This window comes from Leucoraja erinacea, chromosome 34 (genome assembly GCF_028641065.1).
Source record: "Leucoraja erinacea ecotype New England chromosome 34, Leri_hhj_1, whole genome shotgun sequence".
NCBI lineage: Eukaryota > Metazoa > Chordata > Chondrichthyes > Rajiformes > Rajidae > Leucoraja > Leucoraja erinaceus.
Window position 1 is genome coordinate 14240609 of NC_073410.1, and position 20223 is coordinate 14260831.

A 20223-nucleotide genomic window follows, 5' to 3' on the forward strand; every position below is an offset into this window, starting at 1 on the left:
TGAATGGAATTGTGGGGAGTTCAGTGCTAACACAGGCCCCGGCCTCACCACCATCGAAGGCATCTATAAGTGGCATTCCCTCAAAAGGGCAGCCATCATCATCAAAAATCTATGGGCAGCAAAATTGTGCAGCAGTAGAGTTGCTGCCTCACAGCGCCAGAGGCCCAGGTTCGATCCTGACTACGGGTGCTGTCTCTACAGTGTTTGTACGTTCTTCCCGTGACCGCGTGGGTTTTCTCCGGGTGCTCCGGTTTCCTCTCACACTCCAAAGACGTGCGGGTTTGCACGTTACTTGGCTTCGGTAAAATTGTAAATGGTCCCTGGCATGTAGGATAGTGTTAGTGTGGGGGGTGATCGCTGGTCGGCATGGACTATATGGGCCGAAGGGATTATTTCCACTCTGTATTTATAAAGTCTAGTGTCAGTACTCTCATATGTACCAACCTCCCCACCTTGGAAGGGGTCTATAAGAGGTGTTGCCGCTAAAAGGACACGCTCTCATTTCACTCCTGGTATCGGGAAGAAGCTACAGGAGTCTGAAAACCATGGCCATCAACTTCCAAGCAACCATCAGACTGTTGAACACTGCACAACACTATCTTTAACTAGAAACAATGGACTGTCTTTGGTTGCTCGAAGGACGTTAAGTGTTTTGCATGAGTATTGGGGTTTTTAGTTTGATTAATTTTGGTTTACCATATACTATTTATTTGTATTGTATTTACAGGCCTGTTATGCTGCTGCAAGAATTACATTATCAGTCCATTTGACAATTAAACACTTTTGATCCTTGAATCCACTCCTAATTTAAGTCACACATCATAGACAATAGGTGCAGGAGTAGGCCATTCGGCCCTTCGAGCCAGCACCGCCATTCAATGTGATCATGGCTGATCATCCCCAATCAGTACCCCGTTCCTGCCTTCTCCCCATATCCCCTGACTCCACTATCTTTAAGAGCCCTATCTAGCTCTCACTTGAAAGTATCCAGAGAACCCGCCTCCACCACCCTCTGAGGCAGAGAATTCCACAGACTCACAACTCTCTGTGAGAAATAGTGCTTCCTCGTCTCCGTTCGAGGAAACACGTTTTCTCACAGAGAGTTGTGAGTCTGTGGAATTCTCTGCCACACACATCTAACAGCTCATTAAATTGGCAGTCCCTGGGTAAATCAGTTATCAGTTATCACAACTTAATTTGGAAACGAAAGCTGCAGATTCTGGTTTATACCAAAGGTAGACATGCTGGAGTAACTCAGCAGCATCTCTGGAGAACAGCATAGATGATATTTCGGGTTGGGACCCTTCTTCAAACTAAAATGTTCTGCTGCTATGAATTATGAACTTATGACATTTTCACCTCTAGATTTTGCACTGACTCCACCCCTCTGCCAATCATCCCCACTATTGCCTATATCCACCTATCACTTAAGATGGACATAAAATGCTGGAGTAGCTCAGCGGGACAGGTAACATCTCTGGAGAGAAGGAATGGGTGACGTTTTGGGTCGAGACCCTTCTCAGTCTGAAGAAGGGTGTTGACTTGAAACATTCCTTCTCTCCAAAGATGCTGCCTGACCCGCTGAGTTACTCCAGCATTTTGTGTCTATGTTCGGTGTAAACCAGCACCTGCAGTTCCTTCCTACATCTACCAGGTCATCTCTTTCCCTGCTTTCTCCACCCTCTACACCCCCACTCCATCAGCCTGAAGAAGGGTCTCGACTCGAAGCACGATTAATAGCTTGCAACCCTATGATAATAAACTCTCTACTGAAGCCATTTGCTGTAAAATTAATTATATTTCATCCTGGCTACAATCACTGCTGTTGATGCCATTAAACAGCACGCACTATTAAACTATTCGAGCATTTCACTGCATTCAAAGGACAAGGGTTCATTTCTACATGAAAGATGTTATTTGAACCAGGGATGGAAGATCGGTGAAACCGCCCCAGAATCAAAAGATATGGGCTTTTGGTCATTGCAGACCCATAGATTTTCCAGATCCTTTGATCTTACTCCAATTAATACACAAACTAAAAAAAAAAGACACAGAGAGTGGTGAGTCTGTGGAATTCTCTGCCTCAGAAGGCGGTGGAGGCCGGTTCTCTGGATACTTTCAAGAGAGAGCTAGATAGGGCTCTTAAAGATAGCGGAGTCAGGGTATATGGGGAGAAGGCAGGAACGGGGTACTTATTGGGGATGATCAGTCATGATCACATTGAATGGCGATGCAGGCTCGAAGGGCCGAATGTCCTACTCCTGCACCTATTGTCTATTGTCTGACGTGCTGACGTGCGATGATGCATGATTTACACGCGACAACGCGCATCACGACGTGTCGACCTATTTTACATGTAACGCGTAAATGGCGGCCAAGTGGGACAGGCCCTTAACACAACAGATGGCCATGAGCAAATGATACAATGGAGCACATGAACTCATGTTGACTCCTGTTGGGTAGGCAAGGTATAGATAGACAATAGACAATAGGTGCAGAAGTAGACCATTCGGCCCTTCGAGCAAGCACCACCATTCAATGTGATCATGACTGATCATCCCCAATCAGTACCCTGTTCCTGCCTTCTTCCCATATCCCTTGACTCCGCTATCTTTAAGAGCCCTATCTAACTCTCTCTTGAAAGTATCCAGAGAACCGGCCTCCACTGCCCTCTGAGGCAGAGAATTCCACAGACTCACAACTCTCTGTGTGAAAAAGTATTTCCTCATCTCCGTTCTAAATGGCTTACCCCTTATTCTTAAACTGTGGCCTCTGGTTCTGGATTCCCCCAACATCGGGAACATGTTTCCTGCCTCTATCGTGTCTAAACCCTTAATAATCTTATATGTTTCAATAAGATCTCCTCTCATCCTTTTAAATTCCAGAGTATACAAGCCCAGCCACTCCATTCTTTCAGCATATGACAGTCCCACCATCCCAGTAATTAACCTCGTGAACCTACACTGCACTCCTTCAATAGCAAAAATGTCCTTCCTCAAATTTGAAGACCAAAACTTAGAAACATAGAAAATAGGTGCAGGAGGAGGCCATTCGGCCCTTCGAGCCAGCACCGCCATTCATTGTGATCATGGTTGATCGTCCCCAATCAATATCCCGTGCCTATAGAAACATAGAAAATAGGTGCAGGAGGACTGCACACAATACTCCAGGTGTGGTCTTACTTGAGCTTACTAGAGCAGAAGGACATCTTTGCTCCTATACTCAACTCCTCCTGGTATGAAGGCCAACCTGCCATTCGCTTTCTTCACTGCCTGCTGTACCTCCATGCTTACTTTGCCAATGGTACAGGTTATAGGAGGAGCTGTGTGTTTGGATTCTGAGGTGAACCCTCGTAAGTACCCCGTGTCTGGTGAAAGGGCACGGATAGCCCTGTGATTAGATCAGACCGTATAACGGGGCGATTATAAGACTGGGCTTTGGGATTTGGAAGGATTGAAAGTAAGAATGCAACAGAACATTGTTGTAGTTCTGGGACAAGGTTAAATGACAGCTGAATCTCTGGGTGTAGGAAAGAACTGCAGAAGCTGGTTTACACTGAAAATGCTGGAGTAATTCAGCGGGACAGGCAGCATCTCTGGAGAGAAGGTATGGGTGACGTTTCGGGTCGATACCGCTCCTCGTACTGAGGACCTCTGGGAGCAGGGCCGTTCATTCACAAGGAGCGACCAAGGAGAAGGTTGTAGACTGGGGGATGGAATCAAAGAACAGCTTGTCTAAGGGCTCAGAGAGTCATGGAGTGATACAGCGTGGAAATAGGCCCATCGGCCCAACTTGCCCACACCAACCAACAAGTCCCACCTGAATGCGTTTAGCCCTCATCCCTCCAAAGCTATTCTATCCATGCACCTGTCTAAATGTTTTTTAAACCTTGCAATAGTCCCTGCCTCAGCTACCTCCTCTGGTAGCTCGTTCCATACACCAACACATTATTTAAGAAGGAACTTCTTGAGAAGAAGCGTTTCGGCCCAAAAAGTTGCCTACTTCCTTCGCTCCATAGATGCTGCTGCACCCGCTGAGTTTCTCCAGCATTTTTGTGTACCATACATCAATACCCTTTGAATGAGAAAGTTGTCCCTCAGGTTCCTATTAAATCTCCCTCCCCCCCCCCCCCCCCCTCACCTTAACCTGTGTCCTCTGCTTCTCGATTCCCTTACGCTCAAATGTGCGTTTACATGATCCCCCAGGGTGGACAGAGGGTGTGGTAGCTGTGGACATGGCTACTGTCCAGGGACATGGCTACGCTGGTTATTGTGGGCACTGGGCACATACATTCATCCCAGCAGAATGTCCCATCACTCAATGTAACAGGGTGACTTGTCCACACAGCTGGTTCACAGCATGTGTGTGATCTCTCTATCTCCCCCGCTAGTGGACAGCTGGGTTGCTCAGTGAGTCTGCCAGCATCTGTGGAGAGAAATGGACAGAGGATGCTTCAGGTGGGGACCCTGCCCCTCTATCCACATTAGCACGGGTGTGTGAGGGGTCTGTCTCTACTCCTGCCCAGCCTGTATCTGACCCAGCCCACCATTCCTTTCCTGAACTTGCAACCTTTCTGTTCAATAGTGTTTTGTTGTCACATGTGCAAACGCACAGGGGAATTCTTTTACTACAAACAGTTCAGTGAAGTATTGCCGTATCTAAGCACAATCCCCGATACAAGATAAGATACAAGATACAAGATACATTTAATTGTCATTTGGACCCCTTGAGGTCCAAACGAAATGCCGTTTCTGCAGCCATACATTACAAACACATAGACCCAAGACACAACATAATTTACATAAACATCCATCACATCGCTGTGATGGAAGGCCAAATAAACTTATCTCTCCACTGCACTCCCCCCCCCCATGTCAGAGTCAAAGTCAAAGCCCCCGGCTGGCGATGGCGATTGTCCCGCGGCCATTAAAGCCACGCCGGGTGGTGCGAGGTCGCACACCGGGTCTTGGTGTTAGAGCCCCCGGTGTGCGCTCGCAGAGTCCCGCGGCCATTCCAAGCCGCACGGAGCGATGATGTAAGGCCCCGCTCCAGGAGCTCTTCGACCCCGCAACTCGGGCAGGAGAAGTCGCCGTTGCGAGAGCCCTGAAAAGCGGTCTCCCTCCAGGGAGCTGCGGGCTCCCGGTGCCGCAGTCCACAGACCTGCCGTTGGAGCCTCCGATTAGCAAGTGTACAGAAATAGTCTTCAGAAAATGGCGGCAAAACACGCCACCTCTTGCACGCAAGAGGTGCCGTGTTTTGGAGCCATTTTCAGAGTCCAGTCCGTGCTCTAGGTATTGTGAGCGGGGTCCGATCCAGGCGAGCCCCAGGCTGTTGCAGGGCCTCCAGCCCTCTCCTTCCCTTGGACGTCTGGATCGTCCAGCGAACCCACGTCCCTCTCCTCGCCCGCCCATCTTTGTTCCCCGGGGGTGGGGGGGGGGGGGTGGGAGCCTCCCGCAGCCGACCTCGAGGGCGCGGTGGGCCAGACCCCGGTTCCCTCCCCTCCTCTCCCACCGGCCTCGCTCCTGGACCGTCACGTCCGCCATCATCACCGCCGGCTCCATCCTCCCTCTGGTCTTCAGACGGCCGGCTCGGCGGCTCCCCCTGCAGGCCTGGTAGCTTCAACGAAAAAAACCTTGCCTATTTCCTTTGCTCCATAGATGCTGCTGCACCCGCTGAGTTTCTCCAGCTCTTTCGTCTTAGCCCAGTCCATCATTGGCTCTGACCTCCCTTCCATCGAGGGGATCTATCGCAGTCGCTGCCTCAAAAAGGCTGGCAGAATCATAAACGACCCACACCATCCTGGCCACACACTCATCTCCCCGCTACCTTCAGGTAGAAGGTACAGGAGCCTGAAGACTGCAAAGTCCAGGTTCAGGAATAGCTGCTTCCCCACAGCCATCAGGCTGTTAAACTCAACTGAAACAAATCTCTGATCACTAATAGACCATTATCTGTTTAATTGCACTTTATCTGCTTATTTATTGATGTGTGTATATATTTATATAATGGTATATGGGCTCACTGATATGTTCTGCATTCGTGCCTACTATATTCTGTTGTGCCGAAGCAAAGCAAGAATGTCATTGTCCTATCTGGGACACATGACAATAAACTCTCTTGATTTGACTTGAAAAGAGAAGCAGAAGCAAGGACCTGCAGATAGACAGGCAGCTTCAGGTTGAGAAGGAGTTTCTTCCCAGAGGCAATTCGGACTGTAAACGCCTATCTCACCAGGGACTAACTCTACTGAACGTTTTTTCCTTCCATTATTTATTATGTAAAAGAATATGTGTGTTATGATTGTGTTTATAATTTGTTTTTTTTTGTTGTTTGTCTTTTGCACAAAAGTCCGCGAGCATTGCCACTTTTATTTCACTGCACATCTCGTATGTGTATGTGTCAAAAAAACTTGACTTGACTTGACTTGACTCTCTGGTGAAAAGTAATATGTAAACGATTCGGATCGAGACCCTTCTTCAGACTGAGAGTCAGGTGAGACTCTTTGTGAAGAGATATAGAACAATGAATGAAAGATATGCAAAAAAGTAATGATGAGAAAGGAAACAGGCCATTGTTAGCTGTTTTTTAAAGGAAACAGTCCATTGTGTATCCTAGAAATACTGTTGTTGTACCTTACATGAAAGAGAAAATGTTCTATATCTCTCTATATCACCATCGATATCTCTCGTTTTCCTTTCCAGAGTCTCAGGCTGAAGAAGGGTCTCGGCCCGAAAAGTCACCCATTCCTTCTGAGATATTCTGAGATCCAGTCTGAAGAAGGGTTTCAGCCCGAAACGTTGCCTATTTCCTTCGCTCCATAGATGCTGCTGCACCCGCTGAGTTTCTCCAGCTTTTTTGTGTAACCTTCTGAGATATTGCCTGACCCACTGAGTTACTCCAGCATTTTATGTCTCTCCACATGGTCACTGTAACACAAGGGGCATTTTGTGTCTACCTTGCTAATTAATCCTTCCTCATTACACAATAGGGTGATTTCACCAAAGGTCAAATGAGCGTAGATCCCCCCTCACGTGACCGAAAATTCTGACTGGAGGACATCTCTCAGTTTGGTACATGTAAGTGAATGGGGAAACACGCACTTTCCCACCCGTTAAAAACATGGAAAACGGCCGATTTTTGAGCTGAAATTTTCTGTGCTAGTCAGGGTGACAGTGAAGCACAGCGACCTAAATTTTCAGGCAAAACAAAAGATAGAAAGTGAGGTAATTACAAGAGGGAACTGAAGGTAGAAAGCCGCGGAAATGAACAGCTGACATTTGCCGTGGTGATTTTAAGATCCAAAATATCGGGAATTATCGCATTTGTTCGCTAAATTTCATCAAAACTAAGTTAATAATGCCTTACTTTTGATGAAATTTAGCGAACAAATGCGATAATTCCCGATATTTTGGATCTTAAAATCTCCACGGCAAATGTCAGCTGTTCATTTCCGCGGCTTTCTACCTTCAGTTCCCTCTTGTAATTACCTCACTTTCTATCTTTTGTTTTGCCTGAAAATTTAGGTCGCTGTGCTTCACTGTCACCCTGACTAGCACAGAAAATTTCAGCTCAAAAATCGGCCGTTTTCCATGTTTTTAACGGGTGGGAAAGTGCGTGTTTCCCCATTCACTTACATGTACCAAACTGAGATATGTCCTCCAGTCAGAATTTTCGGTCACGTGAGGGGGGATCTACGCTCATTTGACCTTTGGTGAAATCACCCTATACCCTGTTTAGGACGGGCTGCCCTCTAGTTATTTCCTCTACATATTGGTTTAGAAGACACTCCAGGAAATCCTCCTTCTCTTCCTCCTCAGTGTTGTTTGGCCAACCTGTGTCTCTCTGTTTCTACACATTGATACCAAAGATCTTTGATTGATACATCTCGCAGCTCTTCCGGGTTGGGGCGGGGCAAGAAGAAGGACACGCCCCACCACAGTCGGATCACGTGTCGGGGGAAATACACGACTCCAGCAGCCAGATCACGTGTGGAAGGAGGACACGCCCCGCCGCCTGGTCACGTGCGTGTGTCACGTGGGCGGTCAGGTGCGGCGGGCGGCGGGGCCGAGCGAGCGAGCGGAGCCTCGGGGTAGGTTTGTCCCGCGGCCGGCGGACAGGGTGGGGGGGCCGGGCTGAGGGGCATGGAGCCGGCTGGGCCCCCGGGACCGTCCACTTCATGGGTCGCCGGGAGCTGCGGGGAGCTCAGCGCGGCCTGAAACGGGCAGCGGGGGGTCAGAGGGAGGAACCGGGTCCGGGGAGGGAATGGCCTGGGCATCGGATGTGAGTGAGGCCCGAGGGAGGTGAGGGGGTCTGGCGAGGCATTGGGCTGGGCATCGGGTCTTGGGGGTGAGTGGGTGGGGAGGGAAGTAGGCTGGGCACTGTCTGGAGAGGGAGGTGGGCACTGGGTCTGGAGAGGGAGGTGGGCACTGGGTCTGGAGAGGGAAGTGGGCACTGTCTGGAGAGGGAGTGGGAGGTGGGCAATGGGTCTGGAGAGGGAAGTGGGCACTGTCTGGAGAGGGAGTGGGAGGTGGGCACTGGGTCTGGAGAGGGAGGTGGGCACTGTCTGGAGAGGGAGTGGGAGGTGGGCACTGGGTCTGGAGAGGGAAGTGGGCACTGTCTGGAGAGGGAGTGGGAGGTGGGCACTGGGTCTGGAGAGGGAAGTGGGCACTGTCTGGAGAGGGAGTGGGAGGTGGGCACTGGGTCTGGAGAGGGAGGTGGGCACTGTCTGGAGAGGGAGGTGGGCACTGGGTCTGGAGAGGGAGAGGGAGGTGGGCACTGGGTCTGGAGAGGGAGAGGGAGGTGGGGACTGGGTCTGGAGAGGGAGGTGGGCACTGTCTGGAGAGGGAGGTGGACACTGGGTCTGGAGGGGGAGGGGGGGGTGGGCGCTGGGTCTGGAGAGGGAGGTGGGCGCTGGGTCTGGAGAGGGAGGTGGGCACTGGGTCTGGAGAGGGAGGTGGGCACTGTCTGGAGAGGGAGGTGGGCACTGTCTGGAGAGGGAGGTGGGCACTGGGTCTGGGGAGGGGGGAGGGAGGTAGGCACTGGGTCTGGAGAGGGAGGTGGGCAATGGGTCTGGAGAGGGAGGTGGGCACTGGGTCTGGAGAGGGAGGTGGGCACTGGGTCTGGAGAGGGAGGTGGGCACTGGGTCTGGAGAGGGAGGTGGGCACTGGGTCTGGAGAGGGAGAGGGAGGTGGGGACTGGGTCTGGAGAGGGAGGTGGGCACTGGGTCTGGAGAGGGAGGTGGGCACTGGGTCTGGGGAGGGAGGTGGGCACTGTCTGGAGAGGGAGGTGGGCACTGGGTCTGGAGAGGGAGGTGGCTGGTGGGCAGGGAGGTCTGGGTAGCACCTAGTCTTGGAATGGCGGGTAGGGTGGGCATGGGATGTAGGGATGGATGTATGTCATCGGGTCTGGTGATGAGGGAAAGGTCCGGGCACTGGGACTGTGGGTCTGGGGAGGGAGGGGGTGGGTATTGGATCTGCTGATGCGGGTGGGCTGTCTGTCTGGGAGGAGAGTTGTTGAGTTTGGGGAGGAAAGGAGTGGGTCTGCTATCTTTGGGGGTGTTGGGATTGTGGGAGAAGGGAAAAGCCCTGTGATCTATCTACAGGGAAGGCCAATTGTCCTGGATTTCTGTGGGTAGTGGGATGTTCTGAGTCTTATTCTGACTTAAATTTATTCTGGTCCAGTGAGTGAGTTGGGGCTTCCTGGTGTTGCTCTGGGTCTTAGTTTTTCTGTCCTCCGGGTTATTTTGATGTTGCAATTTACGTCACCCAAAATCCATCCTGTCAATTGTGCAGAATGAAGATATGTCAAGCAATATTGTCACAAGGACGAGGTGGTGGAGATCACATTTGGGTTGTCTGGCTCTCATACCGACTGATCATTGTGCACGGAAGTAAAGTGAGGGTATTGCTCAATGTTGACAGTCAATGGTCTTTTATTTGTCACATATGCATCTGCACAGTGAGATTCGTGTGCAAATATTACCACGTGCGGGCACCATTATTTAAAGCCTGAACTCGTGTCGGCCCACTCGCTTGGTCTACTGGAGTAGTTGCCACGAATATGAAAAGAATGGATCGACTAGGCTTATATTCACTGGAATTTAGAAGGGTGAGAGGGGATCTTATAGAAACATATAAGATTCTTAAAGGATTGGTCAGGCCAGATGCAGGAAAAATGTTGATGTTTGGGGAAGTACAGAACCAGGGGTCACAGTTTAAGAATAAGGCGTAGGCCATTTAGGACTGAGATGAGGAAAAGCTTTTTCATCCAGAGAGTTGTGAATCTGTGGAATTCTCTGCCACATAAGGCAGTGGAGGCCTTTTCTCTGGATGCTTTCAAGAGAGAGTTAGATAGAGCTATTAAAGATAGCGGAGTCAATGGATATGGGGTGAATCGCAGTGAATGGCAGTGCTGGCTCGAAGGACTGAATGGTCTACCCCTGCACCTATTGTTGCTTGTCTATTGAAGCACAAGCTTAATGAATCCATTACTCCAACCTAACCTGTAGTTTGTCGCAGTCTTTACACTGCAGCAATAGATCGTGGTGAGGGTTAGCTGGAGATTGTGTGATGGAGATAAAGAAAAGCAATAGAGCGGCACGGTGGCACAGCGGTAGAGTTACTGCCTTACATTGGGAGAGACCTAGGTTTGATCCTGACTTTGGGTGCTGTCTATATGGGATTTGTACGTTCTCCACTGTGCCACTCTGCTGCTCAAGATGACAGGAAGAAGCATTGGAGGGGGGGGTTGTGATGGCGTGGTTGTGCATCCCTCTGCATATCTGGAAGTAACAATTCCTGGGTACACTTTGCCATCAGATGGTGGAGTCAGACATAACATTGTGAAAAGAAAAATGTGGCAGAACAGCGCAGCTGTAGGGTTGCTGCCTTACAGCGCCAGAGACCCGGGTTCGATCCTGACTATGGGTGCTGTTTGTACGTTCTCCCTGTGACCTGTGTGGGTTTTCCCCAGATGCTCCAGTTTCCTCACACATTCCAAAGATGTACAGGTTTGTTGGTTAATTGGCATCAGTAAAGATTGTAAATTGGCCCTGGTGTGTAATATAGCATTAGTGTATGATTGCTGCTGGTGGAAACTTGGTGGGCTGAAGGGCCTGTTTCTGTGCTGTATTTCTATAACACTAAACCAAAATAAGTTCAATTTTGGGCCCCATGAAATAAATACACAGTGCCTTCAAAATGGAACAACATTGCAAAATTATACGTAGTTGTAAAGAGCAATTTAGGGAGACACCATATTGGAACAGAGGTCTTGAACTTTTGTCAAAGGCAGACAAAAATGCTGGAGAAACTCAGCGGGTGAGGCAGCATCTATGGAGCGAAGGAAATGGGCAACGTTTCCAGTCGAGACCTTCAGACCTTTGTCAAAGTAGTTTTAAGGAGGAGTGGTTCAGAAACTTAATAAAAAATTAATAATATTGTAGGCTGAACTCTTGGCTTGGAGATTTTCTTTGGGGAAGTTAAATTTTTTATGCATTCACAGCACTGCTGAGCTTTTAATGAACCCGACTGCAATCACCATTTGCACCTGCGGTGTGGAAGATTCCATTGTGCACGAAAGCAGTCCTGGTACGATACAGCAAGGGTATCTGGATGCCTGGTGCTGCCAGAGTCTAACGAAACACCATGTCATTACATAATATTAGGTGGTTATTCTCATTTTGTGGAGAGTCTCTCAAATGCAGTTTCCATATAATTTAGGCAAGCCATGGTGTCTTTAGAACGGTTCTTGCCGACCAAGATGCCCTGTCTACACTAGTTCTATTTGGCCCACATCCCTCTAAATCTTTCCTATCCATTTACCTGTCCAAGTGTCTTTAAAATTCAGCTATTGTACCTGTCTCAACTACCTCCTCTGGCAGCTTATTCCATATAAGAACCACCCTCTGTGAATTAGTTGCCACTCCGGTTCCCCTTAAAACATTAAATGTTTCCCCTCTCATCTTAAACCTACGTCTGGTCCTCTGGTTCTTGATTCCCCTATTGTGTAAACGACTGTACATTCACCATATCTATTCTCATATTTTTGTACACCACTATAAGATCAGCCCTCGGCCTCCTGCAGGAGTTTTTCACGCAAAGGGTGGTGGGTGAATGGAACAGGCTGCCAGAGGAGTTAGTTGAGGCTGGGACGATCCCAATGTTTAAGAAACAGTTAGACAGATACATGGATAGGATAGGTTTGGAGGCATATGGGCCAAGCGCAGGCAGGTAGGACTAGTGTAGCTGAGACATGTTGGCCATTGTGGGCGAGTTGGACCGAAGGGCCTGTTTCCACACTGTATCACTATGACTATGAATAACGTCCTAGCTTGAAGATTCTGGCAATAATGAAGGAATAATGGCATCAGTCCAAGTCAATATGGAGTGGACTTGGGTGGAAACCTGGTCACGATAAGCCTTTATACAGGCACTTTAGACTGTACAATGTAGAACCAAGCCCTTCGGCCCACTAAGTCGGCAATCACCAGCAACCACCGCATACATTAGCACTATCCTGCACACTAGGGACAATTCACTGTTTACAGAAGCCAATTAACCTACAAATCTGTACGTCTTTGGTGTGTGGGAGAAAACCGGAGCACCCGGGGAAAACCCTCACGGTCACAGGGTAAACGTACAAACTCTGTGCAGATAGCACTTGTAGTCGGGATCGAACCCAGGTCTCTGGAGCCGTAAGGCAGCAACTCTACCGCTGCACCACTGTGACGCCCTTTGTTGCTGATGTGTTTATGCACATATATAAAATCCTTCCTCAGCTTCCTGCGCTCATGAGGTAAATAGTTACATTGTAAGTTCAGCAAAATCTAATTGCCATCCTGTCATGTGTTGTATTGCTGCCAGAGATTAACTTTCAATCACTTCTGTTCCTGTGCGTGCGGTGTTAATGGGCCACATTGTTTTTGCTAGATGAATGGTCCCTCAGTAACAGTTAACGGTGCTCTGGGTGAGAATGGCTGTGAGGGTGAACCTGTGTGGGAGCGACCGTGGACGTTGGAAGAGATCCATAAAGCCAGTGGGAACTGGTCCCTGGGTGCAGATGCTGGGGTAAGTAGAGCCCACACTGACCAAAATGTCCCATCTACGTTAGTCCCACCTGCCTGCGTTTGGCCCATTTCCCTTTAAACCTGTCCTAACCACGTATCTGTCTAAATGTGTCTTAAATGATGCAATAGTATCTTGGAGTTACTTGGAGGTTTTATATAGAACCTGCAGTGAAACTTAGTTTTATATCACAATACAGCTCGGGTACAGACCCTTCAAACCACCATGTTTATCCCGACCAAGTACCATCTACCTATACCAGCCCCATATACCATCACATGGTGTGTCCCCTCCGTCCTAGATACTTAGAAGGATTCTGGCCTGAAACGTCACCTATCCATGTTCTTCGGAGATGCTGCCTGGTCCTGGGGTACTCCAGCACTTTGTGTCCTTTTTCTCGATACTTAAATGTAGTCAGAGCCTTTGCCACCAACACCTTCTCAGGCTGTGCGCTCCGAACTCCACCCACACTCTAGGTAGAAAAAATGTTCTTCCTTGTATCCACTCCAAACCTCTTGCTGCTTCCATAAACCCACACCCTCTGGTCACACTTGTAATTGTTTCATTGATGTTTCCAGAAGTGCTGTATTGTTGTAACAACCCATTTGCCTGCGCTTGCTTGCATTTCCACACCCTGTAGTTGGCTCCAAAGTAGCCCGGACATCTACTGCCTCGGTGTATGGGAACATGCAATAAGGGTACAGCTAGATGCATGAGTTGTCATTACATCTGAACGCAGTGAAGGCAATCTTTGCCATGCCATTCCTGTAGAATTCTAGTCAAGAACACGGTAGTTCAGCTGGTAGAGCATGGCATCGCCAGAGACCCAAGTTTGATCCTGCCGTCGGGTACCGCAGGACTTGGGTTCTCCCGCATCTAAAGACCTGTGTAGGTTCATTGGGCTCAGTAAATTTCCATGAGTGTGTTGGTAGTGGATGGGAAAGTGGAATAACACACAACTAGTCTGATCCAGGGATCGCTGGTCAGCGTGGACACGGTGAACTGAAGGACCTGTTTCCATGTTGTATCTCCAAACTACACTAAAACAATTTGCAATGAATGGGGCCGTCATCTTTAGATCAAAGTCTGAAAGTCCAAACCCTTAAGCAATGCAGCAACTCGTGGTAGAAATCTCCATTAGTTTCATCATCTACAACCATGGAAGGCACACAGAGAGCAGGATATATTTGTTCCAGCTCTCCATTCCATCAGCATGTCGACTTTATTGTCAGATTTTATTGCTTGAGTGTGCTGTTGTCAGACTTTCTATCAAGTAGAACGCATGAAGGACTGACTATTACAGTCTGATCTAATAGAGTCATAGAAAGACAGGATGGAAACAGGCCCTTCAGCCCACTCAGTGGCCACTGACTCTCAACCACTCATTTACACTAATCCCACATCAATTCCCTCTTTTCCCCCTGATAGTCTTCACAATGTCTTTGGGATTTTGGAGGAAATCAAAATACTCGGGAGAAACCCACTTGGTCACCGGAAGAGCATGCAAACTCCACATAATCAGCACCTGAGGTCTGGATTGAACTTTGGTCCCTGACGCCGTGAGAGAGTGACTCCACCGGCTGTGCCACTGTGCTGCCCAATCTCTGCCAAGATCAGTTATTCCCTTACACTCTCAAAGAGCTAGTTAAATTGCAGTTAAAGTGCGAGTTACCTTGACAAGGCAGCATTTGATCAATTAGAGCGTCAGAAATACTTTAAGAGTTGAAATTGATGGAAATCGTGGAAGATATTCTCCACCTGCAGATCTATACAACGTCCGGAGGAGGGTAGTTTTTGCTGTTGTAAACAATAAAGCTGACAGCTGTACGTTCACCTTTCAAGCAGAGGCATAGTGGGGTAGAGTGTGGAAGGTAATTTACTCTTGAATGGAGAAATGACAGATCTTTCTAGGGGTGTAACGAGCAGCAGTGTGTGCCCTGCTTTTGCACTTCATCAGTTGGATATAATAATTTTTTTCCATCAGCTGCTCCTATTTCTGCAAGATTTCTCTCAGCGGATGCTCTCCCGCACACACGAGATCGAGAAGCAGCTTGACGGCCTGATCCAGAACACCAAGGCCACAGACTCCCGTCTCCATAATGTCTTCAACGATTTTCTCATGCTCTCAAACATCCAGTTCATCGAAAATGTGAGTGAAAAAGGTGATCGTATGCTGGTTTTTCCTTGCTTTTCAAAACTCTGCGATGAAGAACCAAAGTAACGGTGAATGCCAATGTTGTGAAATGTGAAAACCATTGATAGATGGGCCTTTAGCAAGGCTCGCAATAGTAGTATTGTACAAACAACGAACTGCAGATGCCGAATTACAAAAAAAAGACAGTGCTGGGGTAACTCAGCGGGACAGGCGTGACGTTTCAGGTCGAAATCCTTCTCAGTCTGAAGAACGGTCTCGACCCAAAACGTCACCCATTCCTTCTCTCCAGAGATGTGGCCTGTCCCGCTGAGTTACTCCAGCTTTGTGTCTGTAGACTGCTGCTTTTTTTTTTTAACCATAGAATCACTCTGGAATCATTTAATTGGTATACAAGTACAATCAGGCTTCCTTAAACAATGAACTGTGCTTTCTGATGCTGGTTTAAATGGATGGGCGGCGCGACTCGCGTCGCAGCGGCCTCTGCAGTCCGTTTGTCTTTTTTTATTTTTTGTCTCGTTTAAATGTAGTTATAGTGGGTTTTTTTAAACTGAGTATGTGTGTGGGGTGCGGGGGGATGGTGGGGGAAACTTTTAAATATTTCCCCTGCACGGAGAACACGACCTTTTCTCTGTCGGGTCTCCGTTGTAGTTGGGGCCTAGCACCGTGGGCTGCCTCCAACCGGAACGACCTGGGGCTCCAGTCGCGGAGCTGCGGTCTTACTTACCATCGCGGAGCTGGCCGAGTTCGGAGCGGTGGTGGCGCGCTGCTGCGACCCAACCCCGGAGATTCGGAGGCTCCAACCGCAGGTCTGGTGGACAGTGACACCGGGAGCCCGCGGGTCCCTGGTGGGAGACCGCTTTTCGGGGCTTCCGCAACGGCGACTTTCCCGCCCGAGTTGCGGGGTTGAAGAATACCTGGAGCAGGGCCTTACATCGCCCACTGGGGGCTCCAACACCAAGACCCGGAGCGCGGCCTTGCATCGCCCGGCGAGGCTTTAATGGCCGCGGGACACTTACCATCGCCCGCCGGGGACTTTGACTCTGACATCGGGAGGAGTGCAGGGGAGAGATAAGACTTTGCCTTCCATCACAGTGAGGAGGAGATTCACTGTGATGGATGTTCGTGTAAATTGTGTTGTGTCTTGGTTCTTCTTCTTGTGTGTATGACTGCAGAAACCAAATTTTGTTTGAACCACAGGAGAGGTTCAAATTATAACAAATAAATTGTATTGTATTGTATTGTAAGTGGCTTTTTATTGTTGGGACGATAGAAATGTGTGTGGCGGAAACAGCCCTGGCCTTCTTGTTTCTATGGAGACAATGAACAACGGCACATTGCCACAAAAAGTACAAAGAGGGGATACACCCTAACAAGGTCCGATCTTCTCTCACCCTGGGATTCACACTGTACCAAATCTGTGAACAACGTTATCCCTGCACATTTTTCGTTGCTGTTCATTAGCAATATGTGGCTTGTAAATTTTGATAAAGGAAGCATAGTGTTTTTGACTCTTCTTTTTGCTGCTTGTGATGAAATTCTGTCTACGTTATTGCAGAGAGTGTACGATGAAGAGGTGGAAGATGCAGTTAAACCGGAGAGTGGAGGCAAGCCAGCCGAAGTGGTATGTAACAGGGCAACTTCTCATAGCTGCTTACCCGTAGAAACACAGAACTGCAGATGCTGGTTCAAACACAGAAGGACACAAAGTGCAAGATTAGCTCAGCAGGTCAGGCAGCATCTCTGGAGAACATGGATAGGTGACATTTCGGGTCAAGACCCTTCTTCATATTCTGCATCTGAAGATGTGTCTCGATTCCAAATGTCACCTATCCATGTTCTCCAGAGATGCTGCCTGACCTGCTGAGCTAATCTTGCACTTTGTGTCATTTTTTGTTATAGCTACTTAACACTGAGTTTTAATAATTGCTCATCACAGTCCTTGAACGCTGACTTTGATATTTGTAAATAGATTTACAGTTCTACACCAAATTTGTTTGGTATTAATTAACTCTGAGCTGTGGTGTGGACTTCTCAACCTGCATTCATTACCTCAGTCACGCTGGGCTGTTGAGCCAGCAGAGGAGTGTGCGACTGCAATTACCAGGAGACTGCCAGGATTTGGGCTGAGATACAGATTTCCTATTCCAACCTGCTGTTAGTCCCCTTGAAGAGACGCTCCTGCATTTGGGCTGGCTGGCCGACTGAAATGTTCAACAACAACATTTGCGAAAACGTGGCTCAGAATTGATCGATGCTGCTATATTTCAAGCCCTTTCCCAGCATCGGTCAAATTTTGGAAGCTACTACTTAGCCAAAAAATGCTGGAGAGAAACTCAGCGGGTGAGGCAGCATCTATGGAGAGAAGGAATAGGCGACGTTTCGGGTCTCGGTCTCGACCCGAAACGTTGCCTATTCCTTCTCTCCATAGATGCTGCCTCACCCGCTCAGTTTGTCTCCAGCATTTTATGTCTACCTTCCATTGTTCCAGCATCTGCAGTTCTTTCTTAAATACTTACAGTTGTTGCAGGATTACTTGGTATTTGGAGCTGTTATCTAATTACACAGAGTGGTGGTTTTGAGTGGCAATTTTGATCATTGTTCGTCGCAGCCGTGAAAGACTGGCTTTGATGTTTCCCTGCTGCAGGAGCGGACGCGGGAGCAGAAGGAAGCGGAGCTGATTGGCAAGGTGCAGGAAGCTGTGCGGCACGGCCTCCGGGTGTTGGACTCTGCTTTTGAGCAGCTGGATATCAAAGCAGGAAACTCCGATTCGGAGGACGAAGAAACGGCTGAAAGAGCGGAGCATCTGCTGGAACCCAAGGTGATCGACATCAGGGGAGAGGGAGATTAAGTCTTGCAACCTCACTTTTAACCACCATGCAAAACGGAGGAAGGAACTGCAGTTGCTGGTTTACACCAAATATAGACACAAAAAGCTGGAGTAACTCAGCAGGTCAGACAGCATCTCTGGAGAAAAGTAATAGGTGACTTTTCGGGTCGAGACCCTTCTTCAGACTTCAGTGAATCGAAGAATTCTCTGCCTCAGAACGCAGTGGAGGTCAATTCTCTGGATACTTTCAAGAGAGAGTAAGAGCTGTTAAAGATAGCGGAGTCAGGGGCGAGAAGGCAGGGTACTGATTGTGGATGATCAGCCATGATCATATTGAATGGCGGTGCTGGCTTGTGATCGAATGGCCTGCACCCATTGTCCCTTTTGTCTATTGTCTATTCCTTCTCTCCAGCGATGCTGCCTGTCCCGCTGAGTTACTCCAGCTTTTTGTGTCTATCTTCGGTTTAAACCAGCATTTGCAGTTCCTTCCTACACAGCAGTCTATTTACAACCAGCTTGCATTGGCGATGTGATAATCAAAAACGTTGTTGGTCATGTTGGAAGAGGAATAAATAGCTTGGGGCACAAAGTAATCATAAATATACGCTGGTGAAGGTGCGGAATAATTTCCCTTCACGTGGGATGACATGAACTGCTTGAAAGTTTCATCTCCTTGTTGGTGCCACTGATGGGAGCTGCACTTGAGTACAGGCCTGGATCAAGATATTTGAATACTTTGTCCTTCTATCACAAGACTTCTTAACATGATTGCACACCACCAGATTCAGGGACAATCATTCTTTCCCAGCTTTTATGCATCTGATCCATCCTACCAACAACTCGAGACCAGTTCTGAACTACCAACTATCTCATTGTAGACCCTCTGACTATCCATAATAATCAAACTTTACTGGACTATCTTGCACTGAACGTTATTCCCTTTATCCTGTATCTGTTCACTGTGGATGGCTCGATTGTAATCATGCATTGTCTTTCCTCTGACAGGGTTAATATGCAACAAAAGCTTTTCACTGCACTTTGGTGTACGTGACAATAAACTAAACTACATGCATTGCGCTCAAGGGAAGAAATAAATTGGCTCTTTATATGTACGTGTATCATAAGACTATCTTTGTGTTGATTGCAGGATCTTTATGTAGATCGGCCGCTGCCGTATCTCATAGGGTCTCAGCAGTTTATGGAAGAGGAGGATGTTGGCTTGGGGGATCTCTCCAGTGAAGGTAGGAAATGGTCAATGGTGATAAATCTGAAGAAAGGTCCCAATCTGAAACATCGCCTATCCATGTCTCCAGAGCTGCTGCCTGACCCGCTGAGTTACTCCAGCACATTGTGTCATTTTTTGTTAACCAGCATCTGCAATTTCTTGTGTCTCCGAGATAAAGACATGGTCTGTTCTATGAAATAACCCAGATACAGCAAATTAGTTAAAGACAGAAATGTTAACATCAACTCTGGTGAGCCAGAGGATTGACGAATATTTGGCAAATATGTTGCTGTGAACAAAATCTTTGCTGTCAGTTAACAACAGATGAGCAAGTTTGGACAGTCCAAGACTTACGTTTAGCGGGTACATCCCAGCAGAACTCAAACGGAAATTGCTTTGGTTGAGGGGCCATTGATCTGAACTCACTGTGGCCATCTGACCCTACGGCCAGCTGCAGCTGACACTATGAAAATGGCACCAAAATCTGCAGGTTCTTGCATATGGACCCAGTGAGCTGTTTCTATACTTTCTATACTTAATTGCCGATAAACGTACTGAATTGTGTTCTGTAGAAAGAATTTCATTGTACCTTAGCATATGCAATAATGAAGAACTATTGAACTAATTAGTCAATGTCATGGTGGCGCAGCGGTAGAGTTGCAGCCTTACAGCGAAAGCAGAGCAGGAGACCCGGGTTCGATCTCGATTACAGGGGCTGTACGGAGTTTGTACGTTCTCCCCGTGACCTGCCTGGGTTTCCTCCAAGATCTTCAGTTTCCTCCCACATTCCCAAGACTTTCAGGTTTATAGGTTAATTGGCTTGGTAAATGTAAAAACTGTCCCTAGTGGGTGTAGGATAGTGTTGATGTGCGGGGATCGCAGGTCGGCGCGGACCCGAAAGGCCTGTTTCCGTGCTGTATCTCTAAACTAAACTAATGACCTCTTTCCAGAT

The 20223-nt window shown here is 48.2% G+C and overlaps 1 protein-coding gene across 3 annotated transcripts in view; it reads left to right on the plus strand.

Annotated features, from left to right (window-relative positions):
* The first annotated feature begins 7969 nt into the window (after positions 1 to 7969).
* The window catches only part of washc2c (WASH complex subunit 2C), a 59552-nt gene continuing 47298 nt past the window's right edge, over positions 7970 to 20223 (plus strand). For 2 of the 3 annotated variants that reach the window (XM_055661903.1, XM_055661904.1), the window contains exons 1-6: positions 9778 to 9894; positions 12930 to 13067; positions 15049 to 15213; positions 16775 to 16840; positions 17864 to 18037; positions 19194 to 19287. In XM_055661903.1, coding sequence (XP_055517878.1) covers positions 9793 to 9894; positions 12930 to 13067; positions 15049 to 15213; positions 16775 to 16840; positions 17864 to 18037; positions 19194 to 19287 — 739 coding nt within the window. In that variant the 5' untranslated portion in view covers positions 9778 to 9792. Of the gene's footprint in view, positions 8090 to 9777; positions 9895 to 12929; positions 13068 to 15048; positions 15214 to 16774; positions 16841 to 17863; positions 18038 to 19193; positions 19288 to 20223 lie in introns of those variants that run through there. The other variant, XM_055661905.1, reaches the window with a different exon arrangement.